The 24,592-nt window shown below is 37.6% G+C and overlaps 2 protein-coding genes across 2 annotated transcripts in view; one reads left to right on the top strand and one right to left on the bottom strand.

Annotated features, from left to right (window-relative positions):
* Positions 1 to 320: 320 nt before the first annotated feature.
* On the bottom strand, positions 321 to 8,190 carry LOC140305078 (uncharacterized). The gene is made up of 9 exons (XM_072383845.1): positions 7,825 to 8,190; positions 6,954 to 7,250; positions 4,697 to 4,990; positions 3,713 to 3,775; positions 1,990 to 2,025; positions 1,877 to 1,915; positions 1,762 to 1,794; positions 1,240 to 1,287; positions 321 to 1,005 (listed from the first exon to the last, which is right to left on the bottom strand). Exons 1-9 carry the CDS (start codon positions 7,910 to 7,912, stop codon positions 932 to 934), a joined length of 972 nt encoding a protein of 323 aa, XP_072239946.1. The 5' UTR covers positions 7,913 to 8,190; the 3' UTR covers positions 321 to 931.
* Positions 8,191 to 10,921: 2,731 nt separating this feature from the next.
* The window catches only part of klhl5 (kelch-like family member 5), a 49,750-nt gene continuing 36,079 nt past the window's right edge, over positions 10,922 to 24,592 (top strand). The window contains exon 1 of the mRNA XM_072383269.1: positions 10,922 to 10,963. The gene's annotated coding sequence lies outside the window, so the exon portion shown is untranslated. The remainder of the gene's footprint in view (positions 10,964 to 24,592) is intronic.

Here is a 24,592-nt window from a genome sequence, read left to right as displayed (position 1 = left end):
GTTTGAACACAACATGTAAAGATTGTTTTCCTCCTCATTGTCACTCAGAAGATTCTGAGTGATCTCTTGGTTTCCTTAGCTTAACTGGATTCAAATGAACATGTTCTTTAAACTGACGTGGACGTTACTGTTTTGACTTTGACCACCGAAACATTCTTGAAAACCAAGCACACCTCCCAAGGCGATAGCATTCCCCTGATGGCAGCAGTGTCCCCCAGCAGGATATTCCGCCACATCACAAAACTTGCTCAGACAAGACTTGGACAGAATACAGGACCCATCCACCCTTTAAACATCAGAATCCCAGTCCCAGTCAAAACATCTTCAGCCATGTTAATGTTAGACGCCACAGGGCACCCCCCCAGAAATCCCATATCCATTTCATGGCTGTTGAGGGCGGCACAAAGATGGACCAACAAAAAATAGGCTTTGGGGCTCTATGTTTTAACTGATAGATATATTTTGCTCTGCAGAGATACATTACTCTCTCTCTTTTTTTCTACAACTCTTTCTTCTCTCTATAAAGTGAAACCATCAAACTCCTCTGTGCCTCTGCCCCTCCACTTTTAGAGATACACTGATGCAGGCAGGGAAGCAATTATAAGGAGAAAATATAATTCTCTCCTGTCAAAATCTTTTGCCTCCTTTCAGCTATAACCAGATTAGCTGCAGCTATTTATCAGCCACACGTCTGCCTCCAAATGCACACTTAATTGTACCACAGATGGAAAATGTCTGGAGGCCAATCAATTTATTTATTTTTGTACAATTTACAAATGTAGAACTGTTTTCTAATAAAGTGCTTGAAGATGAGTTATTGGAAATGAACAAGAGTTTAGGTGCCTCAGGGATTTAATTTTCACCAGAAAGGAAGCCAGCGGGTAATTCAGTCTTTTTTTCATACTTCATACTATGCACACTACTCTGGCTGTTACCCCATCACCGGGTGGGCTTCTCTGTTAGGGGTGGGATTAGGGGCGGGGTGGCCGCGATGATGCAGATTTGCTGAAGAGGATGATAAAGGTAACAAACACACTAGTATTAGAAAAGTAAGTAATGAAAAAAAATGGCATTAAAAGAAGTAAACACATATGACAAGTTTAGAACTCTAAAATGTTAAAACTTTGAAGTACTTTCCGTTTGCCTGTTTGGGCAAACAATAGTTAATAAAATGATGAAATAATTCACCATGAAATTTGCCTCTTTCAGTGTGTATGAATGCACAAGTATTGGGTTTACCAGTGTAGCCGTGATCAGCATTTACATCCAGCAGAATTTCTATGTCATCTGAAAAAATGCATGCCAAGACACTTATCAGAAACATACAGAAACAATGGTGTGCATGTGATTTGGAATTTGTTGTTTGGTTGTGTTTTGTCCTCCTTCTTAGATACAAGCAAGTCCCTATAATGTGCTTTATTAAATTCTAAGGCACAGACATGTTTTAAAGTTACTGTTTGAGTTAGGCTCAGTAAAGGAGTAATCAACTTGGAGTACTAATGTAAAGTCCCAGAAACACGGTGATGTGTGGAATAACTATTTTAAGATATTGCAATGAGGACATGTTGGAAAAATTAGGCTCTTTGGACCACTGATCACTTTGTCACACCCCTTAAAGGTTTTGTTTTTGAGGATTAAGACTTGGCATTAATGTTTAAGTTAGAATTGAGGTTAAGCATAGGGTTAGGAAACAGTTTGAGAATGCGTAGTGTTCTCACGGTGTGTGTGTGTGTATGTGTGTGTTTCTGTGTGCCTCCTTACTTTGACTGGGAGCTTCTTGAATGGGTGGCAGTCCTGTTCATTGAAAAAAAAAAGACTGTCAAAGGACTCAAACGTCATATCAAATTATTTTGATTAGTTTTTTTCAGAAACTTACCAAACCAGAAGTCAAATCTATTCAATTTCAGGGTTGAGTCTGTTGGATAACCACTTTGTTAGACTTGGTGAATAGCCACTGTATCGAAAAATAAGCATTATTGTGCATTTTACCTTTAGAAGTGACGATGTCCGTTTGCTTCTCGCTCTCTGAATGAAAGAGCATTAGAAATAACTGAAATAATTTTTTCATACAAAACGGACTATCTTTGGTGCAGTTAGTGTGGTCTTGTCTAACTCCTGAGAGAATCATGAGTCTGAAACAAATGCACAGATCTGCATTCCATTGGTCATGAAAACACTACCGCACCATATGAAAAGATGTCAGAATCATTGAAAACAGGCTCTCTGCATATTTGTGACATTCTGAAATTCAGTGGTGAAACTGTTTGAACTAATATGAAATGATGCTACAGATATCATCCTGTCAGTTTTCATGTAAAAGGAAAATCTTTCTTTTTTTTTTAACGTGCACTAGTCTGACTTTTTTTAAGTGTCTCGTAGATTTCTGTCTCTAGACATTTCCATATATATCATAAAAATTTCTACATATAAAATTTGATACATTAAGTAGTTTTGTTTCATTAGCTTTAATCTATTCTGTCCTTTTCTTTGTTATTAATGTTCTATTGTATCAGTGTTTTATTTCAGTAGTTAATGGATGTCATTTTAAATATGATTTTACTATATTAAATAATTTGATTAAATCTGCCTCTGCATGATACAATATTTATTCTTCTTACTATTTACATGATCTATTTTCATTCTGTATCTTTTTTTTTCAGTTGTGTGCTCTGGTCTCAATATTCCCTTTATAATCATGTGTAAAACTCTTTGAATTGCACAAATTGAAACACAAACAGGCACACAATAGAAATATTTGTGTTTGCGTGGACACCCAGCACTACTTTGAAAGTATGCTTTTCAGTGGGAGGTTTTGTTCAATTGTGCAACATGTTTCTGAATCATTTGTTGAGGGGGTGGGGGTCCAGTTCAGTAAGCCAGAAAATATATTTTTATGTGAGAGGTTATGAGATTGTCTGTGTTTAAGTATGCAATGAACCTTAAGCAGATTGTTTTTGATAGCAAAACACAGACACAATTTGAATACCTAAACCTAAGCTCATACTGCTTACTTTCTCTAACTAACAAAAGGCCAATTGACTAAAAGAAGAAGCTTAAAACAAAAATCAAGTTTCAATTGAAGTACACGTAAGAAGTATTGTGTCAGACAGGACAAAACTTGGATCTCCTGCTTGATAACCATGTGTCGCTTTAGTATCTAACCCCTCATCTGTCGACTTATTCACCTGTGAATTTTCATTTTGTGACAGTTTCACGAGAGCAGTTCAAGCACAAAGATAAGAGAAATTCTGGAGTAAGAGCACAAATCAATAGATTAGGGTTTGCTTTTCTTCTAGAAGCAGGAAGGCAAACATGTGAACATCTGTGGAACAAGAGATGGTCGATGTATTGAAATACACTTTTGGAACTTTTTGACACTGTTGTTAAATGTTGTTGGTCAGCCGTGAAATGATCAATGATCGTTATCATTGTTTTTTGGATTGGTATTAAGTGTATAAGTGTTTATTGGGTTTTTCTGTTTTTTGTGTGTGTGTGAGTGTAGTTGTGTTGCAAAGACAAGCTTGTCTTAAATTGCCCAATGAGGAATAAAAAAGGTATGCTCAACTGAATATTACAACCAAAGATCTTCAACACGAGACAGAAATATTCTCAAGTTTGCAATGTGTTAACACAGACTGTAAGGTGTAAAAGCAGAAGAAATGTGAAGTAGAAAACGGACTTCAGTGACAGAAAACACCTTATTCTTATTTACCATTTAAGTTCTGCCTTGAACAGTTGTAATCGATAGGGCGCGTCTTAGGCTTTTTAGGATTCTCTGGGGGAAAAAAAATTAAACAAACATCAAAACTTCATCTTTAAAACATCAAACCAATCCTATGAGCTAGTGGTATGTATTTTTGTGACTCTTACCACACAAAGTTTTCTTTCTGTAGATTTGTCTGATCACAATTGAGGCTACAGCCAGCAACACCGAACACAGCAGAGCCAACCAGACCACCCTTATTATACACTGCCACTCATCTGAAAGTCGGACAAGGATTGAGACAAATACAGACTTGAGACGGAGCAGAGCAAGGCCTGCAACAACTGTTATTTTCATTCTAGAGTTCTGGACCTAAAAGAGTTATTGAGTATATAGTGTCACAAATTCCTGGAAAAGCTGGTAAGAAATCATCTCATTTAAAAAAAACAAAGCACTATAGATAAAGAAATGATAAGGAAATAAAATTACAGAGATTAAAAAAAGGAGACATCTATAGGGAAAGGGAAGCTAGTGAGTATAGGTAAAGGTCTGGTGAAAGGCACACACACAAAGAGATGGATATCCAACTCTCATCATGCACACTGGAAAATATGACATAGTTGTGGCCTTAAGTAGTGGAGGAGTACTGGAGAGCAGAACAGAAAGAAGCAACAACAACAAAAAAAATCAATACAGATGTAGAAAATTAAGATATATTGTGGTCGCAGAAAGATCTTGCAGTAAAAGGAAGATAAAGAAGCAGAGTCACTGCTGAGCTTGGAGTCAGGAGAAGGAGAAATTAAAAAAATTTGTTTTATTGAAAAAAATGACTCCACTGAGAGCTGAGAGAGAGAGCGATTTTGAGTGAAATGAAAACAGATTAGATAGTTTCATGGCTCTTACTGTCTCCTCTCTCATTTTCTCCTATCTTACAGGGAAGCCACACTGGCCACATGGGGAACAAAGAAGCTCAGCTCCCTCATACAGACCAACCTTTCTGTGTCCGTTTCCATGGCAGCTTTTCCTTTGCTGTTTCAGTCAAAACTGTTTGATTGGCGAACCAAAGGAGACACCGGCTATGATTGGCTGATTTAGATATGGGAAGAAGAGAAAGACAGCAGTAGAATGCCTCCCTCTGTCCTTCATCATCACCCTTTTCGCCTTTCTCCTCCTCAGGTGGGTGGAGGTGCAAGGAGCTGTGATTACTGTGGCCATACAAAGTGAGATTCAGGGTCTCTGCGCTGTTGATTTGAATCTTGACTGACACCTCCAGATGCAATGTCAGAGCTGTGGATGAAAAGGCCAGAAATCATCTTCTAATGTTAAAAACAGGACTAAGAATTTATAGCCATCTCTGTAGTTCTTGTGAGGCTATATTTGGGCAGAGTAGTATCTGATATACTCACAGTAAAAAATGTTAGCATGTTGATGTTACATATTTTTAGCCCCTCTAACACATGAACACGGGTATCTTGATAACTACAATTTTTTTTAAAAGGTTGAACTCAATCATCCACACAAGAACGCCCATGTTCATGTGTACTTAGCTTTGGGGATATGACATGTAGAGAACCTTAATGAGATTCTTACATTACCAAGTGCATAGACCTGTATAAAACTGTATGAAACTAGTCTGAAAGGAGAGGTCATTGCAGAAGTATCATAAAAAGCAGAAGCACTGTTCAGCGCTAGCTTAAAAAAATGTCTATAGATCAGCATGTTGATCACAAGCAAAATTTATTTTTATCAACCACAAAAAGCCACATTGGTTTAAAATACAAGTGAACCTGTGAAAAAAAATGTGCATTCTTAGCTTGTCACATCAGAGAAAACATGTTACTAATCACTCAGCTAAAAGTGAACGATTAAAATATGCTGCAAGTGTAGCAAATTAGGTTTCAAAATCCTAAAAATATGAGCCGTGCTCTCTGTGCTGGGACAATGGTGTTGTGTCACTGTGGATGCTGATTGACAGATCTCAGACTACCTCAAATAAACCAAACTAACTGAGCGAACACAGCAGAGCTTATCTTAACTCAACAGAATTGCTTAGTGGTTTTTGATGGCTGTTTTTAAATAATTCTTTTAAGTTCTTATGGCTTGGGAAAACAGACCCCGAATAAATTCTGATATCAACTTTTCTATGAGTCAGAGTTTGATTATCTGTAGGGCTATCATAGTTAACGCGTTAATCGATTAATTGAAAAAATTAACACATTATTTTTTTTGATCGCCCAGTTTGTCCTCTACTAAACTGGAGTGTGAGACCTCCAGGTGGTGGTAAGGCACCTGAAAATTTTACCAGACTGGTCTGCCTTAGCAATTGGCTTAAAAAATAGGAGAAATGTCACAAAGAGTTCAGAGTTCTGAATCTGATGTGTCTAATGACTGCAGTTTTTCATTCATTTAACTGTCATTAGGCCCTGTTCTGTTTGTCGTTTGTTGGCTACTACCTCATCAGTTTTAAGCCCACATTGTTGTGACATTTTATGTGCTGTGTTTTTTAAATAGACATATCAAGTCATATTTGATTCTAACTTTATTCTTAATATAGAGATTAATTGTGAGTTAACTATGGAGGAGATGCGATTAATCGAGATTAAAAATGAATCGTTTGTCAGCTCTAATTATTTGCCTAATCGTTTCCAATTTTAAATGTTTACAATTCATAACTACCTTATGTAGAATAAGCACAATGAATTACAACACTTGGAGTGTATTTGAAGACCATTTAAATTAACATGACTTTTAATGTATGTTGCTCAGCAAGCTTGCAATAGCATTAGCAGATAAACTGGTGCTTATACCTAACAAAACCAAGAAAAAAAAGAAAAACGGAAGAAGCTAAATGCCAAACTCAAGGCCTCAAATGTTACTTAACAAATTGTGTAACAGCAGTTATCTTCATCTTTTATAAAGTCTGCAAAGTAGTCTACATACACTCATTACCAACCAGAAAACTGACAAACTTTCAGTTCTAGTTGTTACATCAAGTAGCTTTAGCTAATCTCTTCTACCACCAATGATTAGAGTCAGGAGAAGCATGTAACCTTGGAACCAGGAATCAAAGTGAGAGACAAATTAAATTTGAACATACTGACAGTACTAAAAAAAAAAAGAGAGAAGATAATTGCGGAGATCACCACAGTAATTTCTTCACTCTGAATGAAATATGAGTTTTAGTTTAATAAGATTAATCTCCTGTGCACCATGAAAAAAATGTGTTCTTAACTTCTGTTAAGATGCCTACCTGAAGATGAGATGTTGCTCTGTATTTCCTCCATGTCATTGTCCGTTTCACACATGAACCAGCTCCTTTTTAGATCATCTCCACCTGTCCTGGTTTCTGGTGCTGAATCTGTGACATATCTTTGATTTTCTTGTAAGCAGAGTTGCTCCCATTCTTCATGATCTGGAGCTGGAGAAGGATTGCAAATATCTCCTCGTTTGTCTTGCCTATTTTCAGGCCTCCCATCTCCCCCTTTCTTAACCTGATTCCCTTGTTCACAGGGTTGGTAGGGAAGGCAGAGAAAATTCACTTTTGACACTGAAAGGATAAACAGAATATATATTCAGAAAGATCTCTCAGTGGAAGCAGGTATAAGGCAGGAAAACAACAAAGGGCTCTCAAGTCAGAAACCAGAGCAAGATCTTAAAATGGAAGCTGTTGCCTCCGGTTTGTATCTGACAAACAGGGGAGGACAGAGAGGGAAAAACAACTGTAGGCAAACAGCATGACTACAAAGGTTAAAAGGAGGTAGTTCCAATAAATATCTTTTTTCAAGGCAATACAATACAGAAACCTTTTCAAACAGCTGTCAGTCACAATTATATGAGGCTATACGTGGGTCAGATCTTTATCTCAGGCAGGAAGACACAAAAGACTAATCAGAGAGACTCTACATAAAGAGAAAAAGGACGGAAACAATCTTAAGATATTACGCCTTCCAAAATTTGACTTCGATATGAAGTTTGAACAAAAACAGAAGAGAGCTGTTCTCCTGTTAATGCTTCAAATGAACCTAAATCGATCCTGTAAAGTGAAGCAAGTGTACTGTGACGCACACACATACACAGACAGCAATATTTATGTGCACCTGAAGTTGTCCTTGATGACCCACCTCTGTGTAATGTGAAGAATTCTGGGAGACAGATGATGAAGGCGAGGATCACAAGGAGGAGAAGTTTAGCAAGAACTGCTTTTGTCATGGTTGTACAATAAGATCACACTCACGGACGCTTGCTCACGCTGACACAGTCTTGACATGTGGCTCATTGTTTTCTCCTTCCTGCTCAGGAACCGCACAAACACATGCATTCACACGTTGTCTCTGCCAGTTGGAGCAGCTCAGGTTGACTTTAAGATGCCATTATGATAATGTTCAAAATTCAAGTAGAGGAAGACAAAAACGCTTGTACATATTACAAAGCAACTTCACTTCCTATTGCACTTCCTGTCATTTTCTCAGAAAGAGTGAGAAATGGAGAGTAGCAGAGTTTCACTCAGCTGAATGTAAGTACGAGAAATTTCTGTTTGGGTGTGTTAAATCACACTCAAAGTTTTCTTTTCTCAGGGCTGACTAATTTGGCAAGATGGAACTTTGACTTAAAATAAGGAATATGCACCGTTTTGAATTAATGTGGCTCTTCTGAAATCAACATATAAAGAAATACTACATATACTCTACAGGCTTAAATACTCTAATAGCTAAAAATTAGATAAATGTCCTGCCAGCAAATTGCATCTTAACCAGACAAGTTTGGTTGTTTCAACAAGACTCTGGCAGAATTCTAGCAGCATATTTCATATGTCACAGGGAGATTGGTAGAGCTCAATAAAATGTATGGTTTTCCTACCATGGAGCTGACTCTTCAGCACAGTTCACATATTTTCAGTATGGTTAAGGCCAGGACAGAAATGTATTGTTAGCTTGTTTTTTGTATTTTTGTAGTCATTGTCCTGTTGTAACAGCCAACTCTGTGTCCACATGACAACATACTTGTTGATTCTTTGAGATTATGCTTAAGAATTCCAACTACTTTGTGAAAATGAGCGAATCCACTGACTGTAAAACAGTCCCACGGCATGATGGTACAGCCGCTATGATTAACACTAACAGTAATACAACGAATGCTTCACTTTTACTCCTCCAAACAGTCATCATTTCATCTGATCCACTACTTTGATCGTCAGGTGTAAATGTTTTCTTTGTACAGTTCATTGGCTGCAAACTTCAGTTGAGCCTGAAGGTGTTGATTTTGGAGTAGGGGCTTCACTTTTTGCATAGGATCTTTTACATACATACACATTAACTTGGGTTTTTACCAGCTTCCATAGCAGGCCAATGCCTTGTTAGTTCCTGGGTTGCTCCTAACTTAACCAAACCGATTTGCTCAGAGCTGAGAGAGACGTCTTTGGTCTTATGAATACTGACCACACTTCTCTATATCTCCTACCTATTTACAGTTGTTTGCACTTTTGATTTTGTAATCTGCAGCTGTTCAGAAATGGCTCCAGAAGACCCTCAAGACTTGGGTAGATCTATGCTCCTCAGATCTGCACTGGTCAGTGCAACGAGTGCTACTAAAGAGACAGTTCAAGCGGTGGTAAACTCATGATTATCAATGGGAAGTTAAGAGTTAAGATGTGAAAGAATCTTTTTAAAAAATGTTTTAAAGGTGTATTAAAAAGTGTATAAAGTTGTTCCTAAAATGTTCTTGAGAATGTATTTTATATGGACGATCTATATCAGCAACAGGACCAGTGACTTGAAGGCTTAAATAAAGCAGAATCAAAGAGCTGAGCTTTTATGTCTAATTTATTAAGATAAAAAGGGTAAAACCACAATCCGTGATAAAAGGCACCTGACGGCTCAGTTGCTGATAAAATGATTAGAGAAACTCTCCAAGATCACATGAACAATCCTAATCTCATAATCGTAAAATACTCATATAAAAATAATTGTTATTTTTCCTTTGTTTGGTCTCACTTGATCTCTGTTGGGTGTTTGGCGAGGCTGAGATTCTATGGGTGGGTTCAGAGCCACTTTAAATCAGCAAGCCTGAATGCACATGCATACACAGAGGCTGGGACAAATACACACACTCAAACCCATAAACACGGTGATGAGCATGGTTGGCAGGTGGAGTCTTATCTCTACTCCTCAGCAGTCTGCTGCTCTCAGCGCTCAGCTGGCAGCTTATGGAGGAGGATAAAAACTGCAAAAATTTTAAAACAAACAAGAAAAAAAGACAACCGTGTGCTTTTTAGTTAAATAAAATCTGCTCCACACTTGGAGCATTCCCAAATACTTAACGTATGGCTGAAAAAAAAAAGCATTTCATGGCAACTTACATTGATTTATGTTACAAAATACGAAAAGAAAAAATCTGAATACAGACATATGTGATGGGTCATGTATGCCGCTGTCTTCTCTGGGACAAAGCTCATTTAAAAGGAACTAGACTAATCAAGTTTCGAAATTCTTTGTGGGAAGAGACACTGTCGCCTTTGGACAAAAGAGGAGAGTGAATATCTTATATGGCAGGGGGGTGCATTAGTGCCAATCGAACTGAATTCCATATTTGAGATGTTGTCTATGTTCTATTGTGATAAGATATTGGTTTATGAGATTTACAAGTCATTGCATTCTGTTTACATTTACATTTTATAGAGCATCCATGTGGTAAATGGACTGTACTTGTTTAGCACTCTTTTAGTCATCCAAAGCACTTTCACACTACATGCCACATTAACTTATACAGCACGCTACACGGTGCTTTGCTCTCAGCACACACCGGTGTACACATCGGTAGGTAAAGTGGGGTTCAGTGTCTTGCCCGAGGACTTTCCGACTGGTAGGCGGCCGCTCTTCTGCCTGAGCTACAGCTACCCCACTTGTTCCACGTGGTCCATCCTTCAAACCACATACCCTTTTCAAAATGTTAGTGTTTTTTAGTGTCCATCGTTTCATGTAAAGGATCACTTATCCTCAACCAAAATAAATTAATTCAACGAGATGACTGGTTTTAACAGTATATGCAAGAGAAAAAAACACCTCCTGGGCAGACAATTTACACCCCCAAATATATTAATTCTTTGCATTTTATCTTACAGACTTAGGAAAAAACAAACTATCACAATTTACCATGTTGGCTGTATTGATAGACTGAAATTTAATGTGCCATATTTTTCAGGGAACCAGCTGGAAACCCCCCAGGATCCTCAACTTTTCTTGAACTCTGCTCAGAAAACCACTGGTATGGACTCATCTTTTTGTTACTTATGCATGATGTGAAGTGTTTGTGGTGAGGTTCACTACCACACCAGCAGGAAATGGAAAATTAACACAACACTAGGATAAAGAGCCCATTTGCTGCAGTTGATTTGGTAAAAGTTCAAACTCTCAGCCAGACAGTGAATTAACTTTGTGTCAATGATATAAATGGTCCTGAGTGATGAAACTTATTGGGCTCATTTCAAACCCTACTATACATAAGCCTCAAATGCTGCCACAGCTTTCAGGCTCCTGTGATATATCTTTTCATTTATTGACTTTGTAATCTTCACACCAATAATGTCATTTAAAAACAGCAAAACACCACAAGTTAATTGTTAGTTCCTGAACTTATTGAAGTCATAATAAACTCTTCTGCCTCCAGAAATCACTTACAGAACTTGAGGCGTTTAGTCTTGTTTATAGTATCCACTTTAGAGATTTAACTCACATTGGGAACATTTCTATTACGTATGGATTTGAACAGGTGCTTTGTTCCATGGTAATCTATTCTGTTGCAGAGTTTGAATTATCTGTCAGGCTCTGTTAATAACAAACATCTATCATTTCTAACACTGCAGTCAGAGGCTTTTATAATGAACAAAACAAATCTTCGCAAATGCTTACAGGGTGAGAATGTATGTGTGGAAAGAATAATGAGCACCGAACTTGTCTTTAAGACTTATATTTTCTCAGTTTTCCGAACATTAAATATAAACCCTGAGTTCAGGTAGCATTTCAGGCCTTTGACAAAGGATATTTGATTTCCCCCCTCACGTTCTCACAGATGTCTGAACTTGGATCGGCTTTGAATGGACACAATGATGTTTTCAGACTGGCAAAGACATCAATAGCTACAGAAATCTGAAATTCTCTTTCATCCTCTACATCAGGAGCAGAGTTAAAATCATTGCTTATAAGGTCATGCTCTGTTTGAGGGGGTTTGCTGTTTTTCATTTGTGGTACATAATTGTTCAGATGCGTCAATGTACGATTTAAACATTTGCATATTATGCTTTATATATATTTCCCCTATATCGGGGACACTGTGAAGGGATAAGCAGCACATATTGTTATTTTTAAATCATGCACATGTGCTTCAATTCTTTGTTTCATATAATCACTCCTATTGACAGAAATAAGAGTCACCAAATCCAGATTTACCCAACTTCAAATTGCAATGTTAGATTTTGTATCAGACACACGGACAACTTCCACAGCTAATAAGAAAAGAAAAACACCACTTCGGAGACCATATTGTCATATAGTAACTGTTTGATATTGAAATCTTTTACTTTCATCTAACATGTGGCATCTCAGGAGAAATCAGAATCCTGTCATCCATCCCTTCTAACCATACAAGTAACTTGGCTCTTGCTAATGAACTTGGATAACCTCTGGGGATGATCAGCCACCTTTGTCCTAACAAAAATATTTACTGAGTAGATTCCATAAATTTTTTATATACATTTCTAGTCAACAGAGGATCCTACACTGACTTACATAGCCTGAATGTTTCACTAGCACCATTAATGGATTGAGATTTGAGATGAAATGCATTTTGGATGGATTGTCATGGTATTTGGTCAATTTATTATTATTTTTATTTATTTTGACCACCAAACCTGTGGTCAATGGCAGCTCTATTCTGTCTCCTAATGTCCAATTAATATTTTCTGTGTCTGCAAGACTCAGAAAAGGCAGATCTAAAGCAACCTTTTGAAGAGCTGCAAAAAGGAAAATATGAATCTGACATATTTCCTTGGACAGTTTTAAGCAAGTAAACTAGTCTGCGTATTGTTGCCAGAGGATGGCGATATAGACTTTGTTGCTAGTGATCTAAATCAGTAGAAGAAGTATTTTTCCCAATCAAGAAATAAACCTTGTCATCACTCTAGTTGTTTACTCAGCTGGTGGGTAACATCTTTTTAATTTTGACAAAGTCAGATAATGTAGGTCACAAAGGTTTTGCCATTGCAACTAATACACATAAAGTCTTCTTTGAAACAAGCAAGAACCACCAGAATATAAACTATAAAACAGAATATAAAATATAAACTTTTTGCACAGTAGTAGAAGGTTAGATCCTTTCCTTATTCACATTTCAAAAGGTAAATCACAACCTTGTAATATAAACCTGGACAGTGTGACGTTAATTTCCTTTTCTGTCTATGCACAAGAGTCCACATCTTTTTGCACATGTGCCAAAAGACAAAAAAAGACACTGGTTATGAAGGGATTCTTTGTAAACGTATTTGCAGGATTTTCTTTTCTTATTTTCTTTTTCTTATTGTTAAAATGGTAAAAATATACACATATAGCAAATTCCTGGTGAAATCAGTGCAAATTCACCTGAAAGAATGTGCTCATTTTTCTCAGCATGTTTGTGATGGGAAGGCGGTCAACTCTGGACTCACCAGAGGACTAATCGACATGGTGATGAAGCCCATTCTGTGGCTAGCTGCTGCATTTTCTGCAAAGACCCTGGAGCAAAAAAGAGCAAAGTCACAGAGAGCGACATAGCAGAACAAACTAGTATCTATTTCAACAAATCTGATTTAGTGAAACAGCATCTGCTGTCCATGTTCAATGTGCACAACACCCCACACGCACCACGGATTAACTTGCTGTCACACCTGCTAATATTATGTTTGCTGTACAGGTATAACATTATTAGAAATTTTTTTTCAAAAGTTAACTATCATAACTGATGAGAATATGCCGTCATCAGTAAATCACATAAGCAAACCTGGAGGCAGCCATGTTTCTTTTCCCACTTTAATCATGTGTTGCCTGTTATATAAACAAAAAATGAATTTGTGTTGTTGTCTTGTGTATAAATGTATCAACACAAAGTACTGTTATCCTCCAAGATGCCTTTTCCCTCAGAGTAACCATGATATTTGTATTAAAATCTATTCGGAAGTCTTCTGCCAACGCAACATAGACATTTCAAACGGTTTCATGCACCACTTGCAGTTCAGACTTGTGCATTTTGAATAATAGACCAGTCTCAACTTGTACCTTCAGAGTCCCTGCAAAACCAGTGTTGTACTTTCTTGTTTATAAGACTGTTGTCCATGAAGTGTAGCAAACAATCCAAACCCTTTCACGACTGTGTTGCTGGTCAGGAAACGCAAATCACATCCACTGACCCAAGACTGCTTGGTCCTTGGGGAAGCTGAAAAAGGTCAACTTGCTCTCACAACCAAAAACACATTTTATTGAGGACATGTCTGAGGCAAAGACAAAGTACCATTCATGATCACTCGTTCCTTTTGGCTCGTCAAACCTCTGCTTTTTAAATCCTCTCGTGGACAATGTGAAAGATCCAGCTCCCATGGGCATGCACTGCCTAGAGAAATCCTCCAATCCTGATTTTCTCTCACTGTGACTTGTAAATGATAAGACTGTAGAAAAAAGTCTTGTTAATGAGAATTCAAGACTATGGGATAAAACAAGTTCCCTTTGCATAAAAATATCATAACATGCGTGTACCTCTCTTTTAGCTTTAAGCCAAAGGTGACAGTACATCATTTATAATACTGCAGAAAACCAAAAAAAAACTCCAAAAAGACTTTTGGAGTTGGTAATCACTTCAGATAGTCATATATATGATCTCAAACACAGAAAAACGTTTTTTATGGGTTTTTTTTAAAATTGTTAGTTTCATAACACTTCCCCTTTAAACCGATTTATTTAGCTGGTTTTGTGTTCTTTAACTGCGCGTTGTCTGTGATCATCCTTTGCAAAACAAGTTAAAGGAGAGAAAATTGGGAGAACAAATGGGAAATGACCTATGGGAGTGAACATGTTTTTCCATTAAAAACAGAACAGGAGGAGGGGGAGGCGGAGGAAGAGGGATGAAAGCATGATGATTTAGTGCTGTGTCAGCAGTAAGGCGTCGTCTGGCTCTCCAGAGACGAATCCTCTGTGAAGCTTTATGACTTTTTATGGAAAAATTACGATGTTTCACAATGAGATTATGATCATTAAGTGATACTTTAAAGGTGATGAGGAGTTCCAGACCTATCCTGCTGTTGTTCTAATTTCTGCATATGTCTGAATAACCATGTTTTATGACATCAAAGTGTGCTCTGATTGCAGGATGTTATTGAATCTTGCCCTTCTTTGGCATTTTGCTAACAAAGAAATTCACAGGATCCTATTTTCTCAGAATTTCTTGGTGTGGTTTTTAGAATCATAAACCATAAACATATGTGTGTGCATTGTGAGAGACCATATACTGTATGACACTTTGAATGGGCCATATTTTGTACTTTCAAAGGATGAGACACCCACTAAAGTGGGCTAAAGTGGGGTGAATTCACGGAGAGCTCTGAACCACAATAGTGTTGCGTCCCTTCTTGTTTCACCTTGTCGTTCCCTCTCTTCTTTCCTCCTCTGTAGCCTTTCTAGTGAGAAAATGCCATGTCAATAAAAGCTTTTTAACATGGGGAGAAAAATCAATGTGCTCTGACTGCACCTTTTTTCAAGCGAACAAATGATTGGTTCTGCTTCAACACACAGGGTGTTTGCTGTATAAGAGGCAGCGAAAAAGAAAAAAATTAAAGCAGAATACCAGTAGGTTCACATACCATACATTGACATTAAAATACAAATCTACAGATCTTACGTGGTTTATTGGTGACAGTTCACACCATCGTCTTTTATTGTCCTAAGTGGCAAAGAGAACTTGCCGGGAGCACTGCAATAAAATGCTCAATAAAAGTTAGATCATAAAAGAATACAAACATAGTGAAATAGATTGGTAAAACGCTCCGATAAAAATTACAATAATTTTACACATTACACTGTATAGCTACCAACATTAGTTTGTAAAACCACAGAACAAATCTCTTTTTGAAATTACCAATCTCAGTGAAATATTAATTCAACCCCTTTTTTCTTAAAAAAAAACTTATTTTCAGCAAGGTTAGGGTTCTTTTTTAATGCTATAAATAGATGACAAGATAGATGTAAATTGTCAACTTGTTTGAACCTTCCAAGTCCGAAGGAATAATTTTCACTGCTTTCACTGACTAACTTCATCGTATTTAGAAATTAAGAAATAATTTAACATTTGATTCCAGCAACAGACTGAAAAAGAAGTTGGCAGACATGCATATTTACCACTGTGTTACATCAAGCTTAGTTTTAATTGCACTTTTTAATCGTTTCAGAGCTAAGCATACTAATTGTTTTTCAAGAGAAATTTATGTCCATTCTTGCTGAATAAAAAATAATATCCACTTAACAGTCCGTGGTTGTTGTCGGATTCTCCTCTTCATGTGGCTCTATACATTTTCAGCAGGGGATAGATCAGGACAGTGGACAGGCCAGTCAGCTGTTGTAAACCCCGTTTTATACAATCATAGAGGCATCTGTTTTGCGGCGCTCTCAGCCCATTTTTCTCAATGCAGATGGGCTTGTGTACAGATAACCACTTAAGGCTCTGGAGGTGACGTTATGTGTTTATGGCATGCTGATTAATTAAAAGGTAGCTCAAGCTCGCAAGATCATGGAGGAATAGACAAAGTGTAAAGCCAAAGGACCAATAATAGGGTTAACATAACTAAGAACAGCCCATAGCCCACATGTTTGACATATTCATGAGACTGTCCCCAAGTGTCAGCTAAAGGCTCTAACATGTAGATGTGCATTTATACCATTGGAGAGCATACGGAGAACCAGGTTCAGCCCTTAAGTTATGTAGAATTAGGCCTGCTTAAACAACCATGGATCTCCCAGGAAAGGACGTCAACTTAATGACAGCATATGTCTCTCCAAAATTCCAATAAACAGTCCATCTGTGCATCATTGGTACCACACACATATGCAAGTCACCCATGTATGGACACTTCTGCCCTCCCATAATATCACACCATCTCACCTTTTCCTGATAACAGCCTGGATGGTCTATCACATCATAGATTTTTTCGTTTTCCCGCAAGCAGCTGAGCCTTGGACTCATTTGACCACAGAACATGTATCCACTGTTCTGTCCATCAGAGAGCTCATCAGTGTTTCTGTGCACAGTACATATATGGGTTTCTTCTTGTGCAACACGGTTTCGGGTTATATTTCTAGAAGCTGAGACAGACTGTTTTGTGTGGAAATGGTTTTCCAAGGGATTCCTGAGCCCATTTGGCTCTATCAGGGTGGCGGAATGGTTTCTTATGCAGTGCCATCTGAGGGCTTGAGGGTCACATGTATTCAGCAGTGGTTTCTGACATTTATACGTTGAGATATCCCAACACTTCCTCAAACTTTTCACAATATTATTTACAGACGATGTTGAAAGAAAAAAGTTGTTTGCAATCTTGCATTGATGTGACAATTTTTTTTTTCCCTTTTGGAAGTAATAACTAACTTATCTATTTTTTTTGCTCTGTTTGATACTAAGTGATGAGCCGTAAGCCATGGATAGACTAAGCATTTGATGCATGCTCCTTTTATCCCTAATCCTCACACCCTCAGCTGTCCCCAGCTGTGTTTTTTTTTTTATAAAACTGTGCCCGTGTATCATGTTGGAGCATGAGCTAATGAATGTTGGACACAGACAGTGATATTACAACAAAATGTTTGGTCTATCAAACAGATGATAATAATGATAATAGGAACTGTCCTGTTCATTATCTTGCCTGAAGACAGATTGTCAAACTATGATTGATAAAACAAAATAAAAAAATACCTTAATGCATGAGAACAAAATTTATTCAATTATGTTATATTATTATACTTGTTTTAAAATTATCATATGAGAAAAATTTGGTGATTTGGACAAAAATGTGTGAATTTATGTAAAAAATCTGACGGGTGGTCTTGACTTTGTTGTTTTCTTATATTTTCTTTCAAAGTAGGTAGTTTCAAGCCATTTAAACATGTGTTTATGTTTATTTTCTTTTTAGCATGGGCCGTTGGTGGGACCATTTCCTATATCATGATTTAATCATGAGTCTATCACCAATCTCCAGTCTCCCCTCCAACACACACTAAGTGCTCTTTAGTTATTGGATTTTTTTTTTCTCTCTCACCCTGTCAGTTCACCAGATGCATGCTAAAAGCTCCCGTGTGCTGGAACATGAAGAGCTGAAGGCCAGCACTGCTTTAATAATCCTCAGTGTCAGCATCTTCTAAATGTTCCCTCTCCTGTAATTATCCCCGCTGCGGCTGCTGAGTCCCCCTGTCCAACTAAACTTACCACCTGTTCCTCCTCTTTCTCATTGTATCAACTCATTCTAAGTCAGTGTCATCATGCCCTGCTCCTTTTATCCTGAAATAACCAGATATATAGTTTCGGTTGTTGGGATGCAGAATGAGCATCATCCATAGGTCTGCAAATGCCAACTCAGGCAAAAATAATATACTGCATTGAACTGAGCAAGCCAACACGCTTTTTTATTCAAATTACATCTCATCAAGTATTTCTTTTTTACATGGGGCATACCTTTCCACCTCTGTCCATTCTCTATATGCTAAATTTGAACAACTGTTAGTACATTTATATGTAGTATATGGTGTTCTTTATGTAATACTGTCCAAATTGAACGGGCAAGAGGATCAGAAATTACCATCACTACATCTGATCACAATTCCTAACTACTTTGGAAGGAAAGTAGCTTAAGGCTGATAGTGAAAGCATCTTATGCCATATATCTTAAGCCACTTTCATTTGAAATGGTCGATACACATAAATGATCACACACATAAATACAAACCGTTACGGCATCCTCTAAAGAAGCATTTCTACATAGAATGGAAGGAAATATGTCTCATAAGAGAATCACATCAGTACAGACAACATTCTCAAGTGTGTCCTTTAACAAGCCCCAAATTCTTTATAAGGAGGGTGGAGAGTGGATTAGATAATGCAGTGACATGTGGCATGTTCAGCACCAAAATATGATGTATATACACCAAAATATAAGGTTTTTTTTACTTCTGGTGTACTTTCAGTTGACAGTTCACCAACACTTCACTAAGACACTTTTGTCACATCCAATTGGCTTTAGGCAATAATGTTACTTGCTTGAATTAGAAAGTAATCATGATTAAAGCTAAAATGCATTCTTAATACAACACTGCCGATTCCCACATGGACGTAATTTAGCTGGTTGTCTTGGTTACAAATAAACACAACAAGTTACAACAAAACTCTATAATTCATTTAATCAGGTGTAGAAAACAAAGCTATTGGGTTAGGATTTAAAAAAAAACTTCAGGGTTAGGACATATGGATGCCATTTTCACTATTCACATGCAGTTGCTCACACAACTACAACAGGTTGCATGTTCTTTAAACATAATTGTTATAGGTCGCATCTGCCACCCATAAATGAATAACATTGAGTAGAGGACAGTCTGGAATAGGAATATGGACCAAGAATCCAGTAATATATGATAATGACACTTACTTCTTGATGGAGTTCATTGTGTATTAACTTTGATAGCCATAATAAAAAAAGTGAGTCTCAACTCTTCAAATATGAAAATTCTGAAAGCATTTTAGAAAGTTTTCTCAGTTAAATCGCAAACTTTGCATTTAGTTATGAAACCAAATATACAATCACCACACTGATAATGTAATAATTCTGACAGCATTTGTGTTACACCTCATGATTACTTCTCCTTGTCTCATCTATCTGTGTCTCTGATCCTTTGTTTTTCTAAGAATGGCCGGGGCAAAAGACAAATGCATCAATTTGAAACACTCACTATAAGTAGGTAAGTGATCCAGAATTGATCAGGTGTCAACTTGCTGATTAAGTACTTTAAGACTCCTTTTAGTGAGCTGGGACTGTTCTCTTATTAGGCCGACGTTCAGTTGCAGAAGCAGCAACAAATATACAATGTCTTCAAACTCAAATATAATCATTGATTTTCTTTTATTTCTCCCCTTTTACCTCTCTTATTCAATTCCTTGTTCTGTCCATCCCCATCCTCTATTTGTGGTTTCATAGGTTTATGGATCAATGATATGTAGGGGGAAAGGTGACCTTGCTTAGATTGACCAGTCCAGGACCCTGCCAGATAAGGCACTAATCCAAGGGCTTAAAATGCTTCAAGGATGCTAAAGTATATCTTTTACCCAGTTGCAGCTCCATGAGGTGCATGTGAAGGAGTGTGTGTGTTAACAAAATCTCACACTTGAAGATGAAGTTGCAAAAGCTAACTGACGTATGTGTTGTCCTCCGTTATCTTCATTGCAGCCACATTTGACGTTAATTGATTTCTTGCTCCAGTGGAGTAAAGTAGGGGTTATTCTAGGGTCACATATCCAACTGGATATGAGTCTCTTGTCATTTCTTGAATTTGTCTGCTGTTTCCCGTATCAGTCCTCAACAACAGCAGTTCTTGAATCTCAGCATCTTTCCCGCATAGACATTTATCATGCCATCTTTCTATAATCACCCTCGGAGGTTTTTATTCTTATTGTGTCAAAGCAGGCATCTCATCATCAAGAAGTGAATTTCCTTGATTGTGTTGCATTTGTCGTGCATGTTCGAAAACAGCCTCACAGAGAGAGGACGCTGTGTGGAGGATGACAAAATCACGGTGGCTAACGCTAAGTGTTGTATCTTAAAGCAACATTAAGCCAATGTTTATATAAAACGTCTGCTGGGATGTTTTCCACACCACAGCAGAAGTCTTTCTTTCCTTTGGTTGTTATTTTGCTGGCTACACATAAACACAACTTGGTATGACCTGATTTAGTTTGGCAAAGCACTTCAGTTGATTCAGTTGAAGGGTTTGAAAGCAAAACTTTTTGGTTAGGGCTAAAAAAAACGTTTTAAAAGGTAATTGTGACTGTCAACTTCATAGATGCCATTTTTATAGTTCACGTGCAGTTGTTCAAATGACAACTATAGGCCCCATGTTTTATGAATATAATTATAGGCCATTTCAGCCCATGTGAACAAACGCCCCTTGGAGATGTATTTGGGAAGATGAAAGTCTCTCTCTTACAGAAAAGACTGCCTCTAAACACTCTGAAAATGCCTTGTCTGTGATCCAGGCCCCTTACTTAGCCACATCATATTTTAACATGTTAGCTTAAGGCCTGCCTTTTGGTTAGTTTCCCACATCTCAAGTAAAGAACAAGCAGCTACCTCACACTAATCTGCTGACTATTTTGTTTGTGTTTTAGAAGGAAGAGGCAAAGATGTGCTGCAGCCACCTACAGTATAAGAAATATTGTGTTATCAAAGTATGTAAACCTATCCTTGTAGGAATGCATTACATGACTTAGAACACTCAGTCCAATAGATTGCAGTGAAAGGGAAACTGAAAATTTACATGCAGTCATTCAGCCAGGAAACATAACTACGAGTAATGATAGTGTCGCCCCAGTAGTTCAATTGTCATTTAATGTGTGCTAACACATTAACCAGCAAGTACAGTAAGATAATATAATCCCATTATTGTGTTTACATCTTGACCTACTGCTCCCCTGTAGCCAAAAAAGCTTTAATTTCAGTGCACTGAGCTTCACTATGTGGACTATATTAAATAGTGTCTTAAGCAAGATGTACTGGCACAATGCAATATCTCTGACCTCGATGTCAAGTTTTATCATTCTGCTCATAAATATTTCACTTTATCCACAAAAACCCTTATATGTAGTAGGGGAAAATGTCAAACTGTAATTACATTGTGATCTTGTGACAACTTCAGCGGACATCTCAGTTTTCTTGACATTTTGACAGTGATTTTCTCAAAAATATTTAGACCTCAAATGACTCATCACAGGATCAAGAGACTGTCAGTTCCAGTGCAGCAGCCTTTCTCCATCTGTTTCACTGCTTGTGACGCCGTCTCTCTCATTTCAACGAGAGCAATGGGTTCTGATTGGCTCATGTCTGCAGGGCAGAGTAAATTATTAAGGCCTGCTCTTTATTTGGCCATAAATGCTCTCTCCCTCTCCCTCTCGCTTTCCATCTCTCAGTCCCTTGTGTTTTAATCTTCCACTCCTCTCTCAACACTCTGCCCATTTAGGAAGAGAGTGAACAGGAAAAGAAGGCACTGCAGCGTGAGGGGAAAACAACAGAAAGGGGAAATTACACAGAGACAAATGAGGTTTGTGGTGATAGACAGAAAGAAGAAAAAATGTCAGAAGGGAAATTGGAAAAAGAGCTATGGAGCACTGGAGATGGAGGAGTGACAGAGAGAGAGTATTGAAATGAATTGCACGCTTAAGCACTTTGCAAGCCTTCACACCTGCCCTGCACCGAGACCTGAGTGCATCAGCGCAGACACATGGCTGCTTTACGCCTAAGAATAAAGGGTGGTGTCTGTCTGTGTGGGTGCGCAGTATGTGCATCTGCTTGTAAACTGAATCAAAGAGATTGCCGTCATTAAAAGATGTTAAACTGCCAAACAGCTAAGGGCAGAAAGAAGGGAAGACAGGGGGAGGAGACACATTTAAAGACGGAGTTGAAAGAAAACATTGACTTGTTTTCATTTCCATCAATAATTCAGGATGTGTATCATCTCCTGTGGTGTGCAGTTGCAAACTTCATGCCTCAGCGATTTTAACAGTGTTAAACACGATGACACTCACACACACACAATCAGGAGGAATTGTTTTTGTCATTCTGTGGACAGAGAGATGTAATTTATGTTAATGTTGGATTCTTCTCTGGCAAATTCTGACTGCAGGAAAGTGGTGGGTTCATTATTGGTGCACTTTTTTATCGCTTGATGTCTTTTGAATCCAACAAGCAGCACATGTTTTCTCTGCACTGTTGTTCCATAAAACATAACTACTCCATTTTTGTACCAGTGACAGACATGTTAATCTTCTGATCCTCTCTTCTCCACAGTATTATGAATACAATTGCGTTGATCAATACTTCCAAGTATGCTAGATTTTTTTGTTGGATGTGATTTGAAGCAAAAGGTATTTATCTTCAGACAAAGCACAGAAAATAATCCCTTTAATTTGAATTTGCCCTCAGCTCTGTGAAGCATTTTAGCATCTCTCAGTTCATTATTTGGGTTTATGGCCCACATTTTGAGTCTTTTGGATCTCTCACATCAGCATAATTTCCAGCATAAAACATGCCTTTCTTTTCAATAAGTAATATCACTTCACTGTACACAGCTCATCACAAAGGCAGGCGGACAAATCTAGCAGCTGCCTGGTGAATATAGTGGAGCATTTAGCATTTAAAGAGCAAAATAAGTCACTCCGTGGGTCAGTGGAGAGCAAAAGTGAGGTGAAAAGAATATTAAATTCAGTTAATTTTTAATCATAAATCGGTATTAATGATGCTCCATTTTATAGACTGATATGACGAGTTCTCAGATCTATACAACCATATGGGTTAAATAGACCCCTAACATGTTGTTCAAACTTAGCTATAAGTTATATCTCCCTGCATGAACAAGACCCACAGACATGTTTTGGGGAATAGACCATTCTCTGAAGCACATTTAAAAATACATACTGACCAGTGTGTTTTAGAAAATTATTGCAAATAGGTTTCTCAATTTGCAAGAATTGTCTCATAGTAAAGTGGGTTAAGACTGATGATTGATGATGTTGTGGAGAAAAGAGTGGTCGGACTCGTTGTGGTCAGCCTCTTATGGGGAATTTCGTGAACAGACCATCACAGACACATGTACATTTCAGCATTCACGGAAATTCCCAATGACCTCATCTCTTTATACTTTTCTATATCATTCAGTGTGTACATGGCCGAAACCCAATCTCTATACAGAGCCTGCTGCCTGAGGACGCTACTGCATCTTCATCATTATATAGACAGGGTTCACTCTGACCTCAACAACATGTTATTCGAGCCGTGTCAAGGCACAATATGTGGAGCAGTGTCAAGGCTCTGCTCTCCCACAATGATTGATGATTGATACGGTTATTATATGCTTGTTCATTCATAGGTTGTGTATAAAGTGGAGGGGCAAAATCAAAGAAAAAGTTATCAAGTAAAGTGAAATACATTCTATATTCAATATTCACCTACCAATGATTCTACGTCCTGTGAATTGCTCTGGGCTCCAACTTTACTCATTATTATGAGTAAATACTGTCTTTTGGCTCATAAACTATTATAACATTTTGCATTTAGCAAGGCAGCATGTTCTTGAAAGCCTACATAATCACAATAACACACATCTAATAAATGTATTGCAAAAAAAGAACAATGAGAATCATAAACGAAACCACTTTAACAGAAGAATCTAATTTACTTTTTATGAAATCAAAAACACTCAAACTGAAGGAATTGGTTGACTTCAAAACAGCCCAAATTATGTACAAAGCAAGAAACCAATCATTGCCCCAGAATATTCAGACTTCGTTCCAAATATGACAGAAACATCACAAATTACGAGGAGCCTACATGTTCAACAAAGCTGTAAGAGCTGATGCAAAATACCACAGCATTACAGTTAATGGAATTAATGTGCGGAGCAACTGCGCTGCGGAAAAAGTTTCACACTTCATGAATTCACAGGACTATTTAAAACCCATATATTAAGTATAGAATAGAATAGAAAAATACTTTATTCATCCCCCAGTGGTGGAAATTCAAATGTATATGTAAATGTGGGTGGACAAGTAAGAAAGCTATGTTGTTATTTATCTCGT

The sequence above is a fragment of the Leuresthes tenuis genome, unplaced genomic scaffold, assembly GCF_036924035.1.
Source record: "Leuresthes tenuis unplaced genomic scaffold, fLeuTen1.0.hap1 SCAF_4, whole genome shotgun sequence".
Lineage (NCBI taxonomy): Eukaryota > Metazoa > Chordata > Actinopteri > Atheriniformes > Atherinopsidae > Leuresthes > Leuresthes tenuis.
This window is presented reverse-complemented; position numbering and strand designations above follow the sequence as displayed.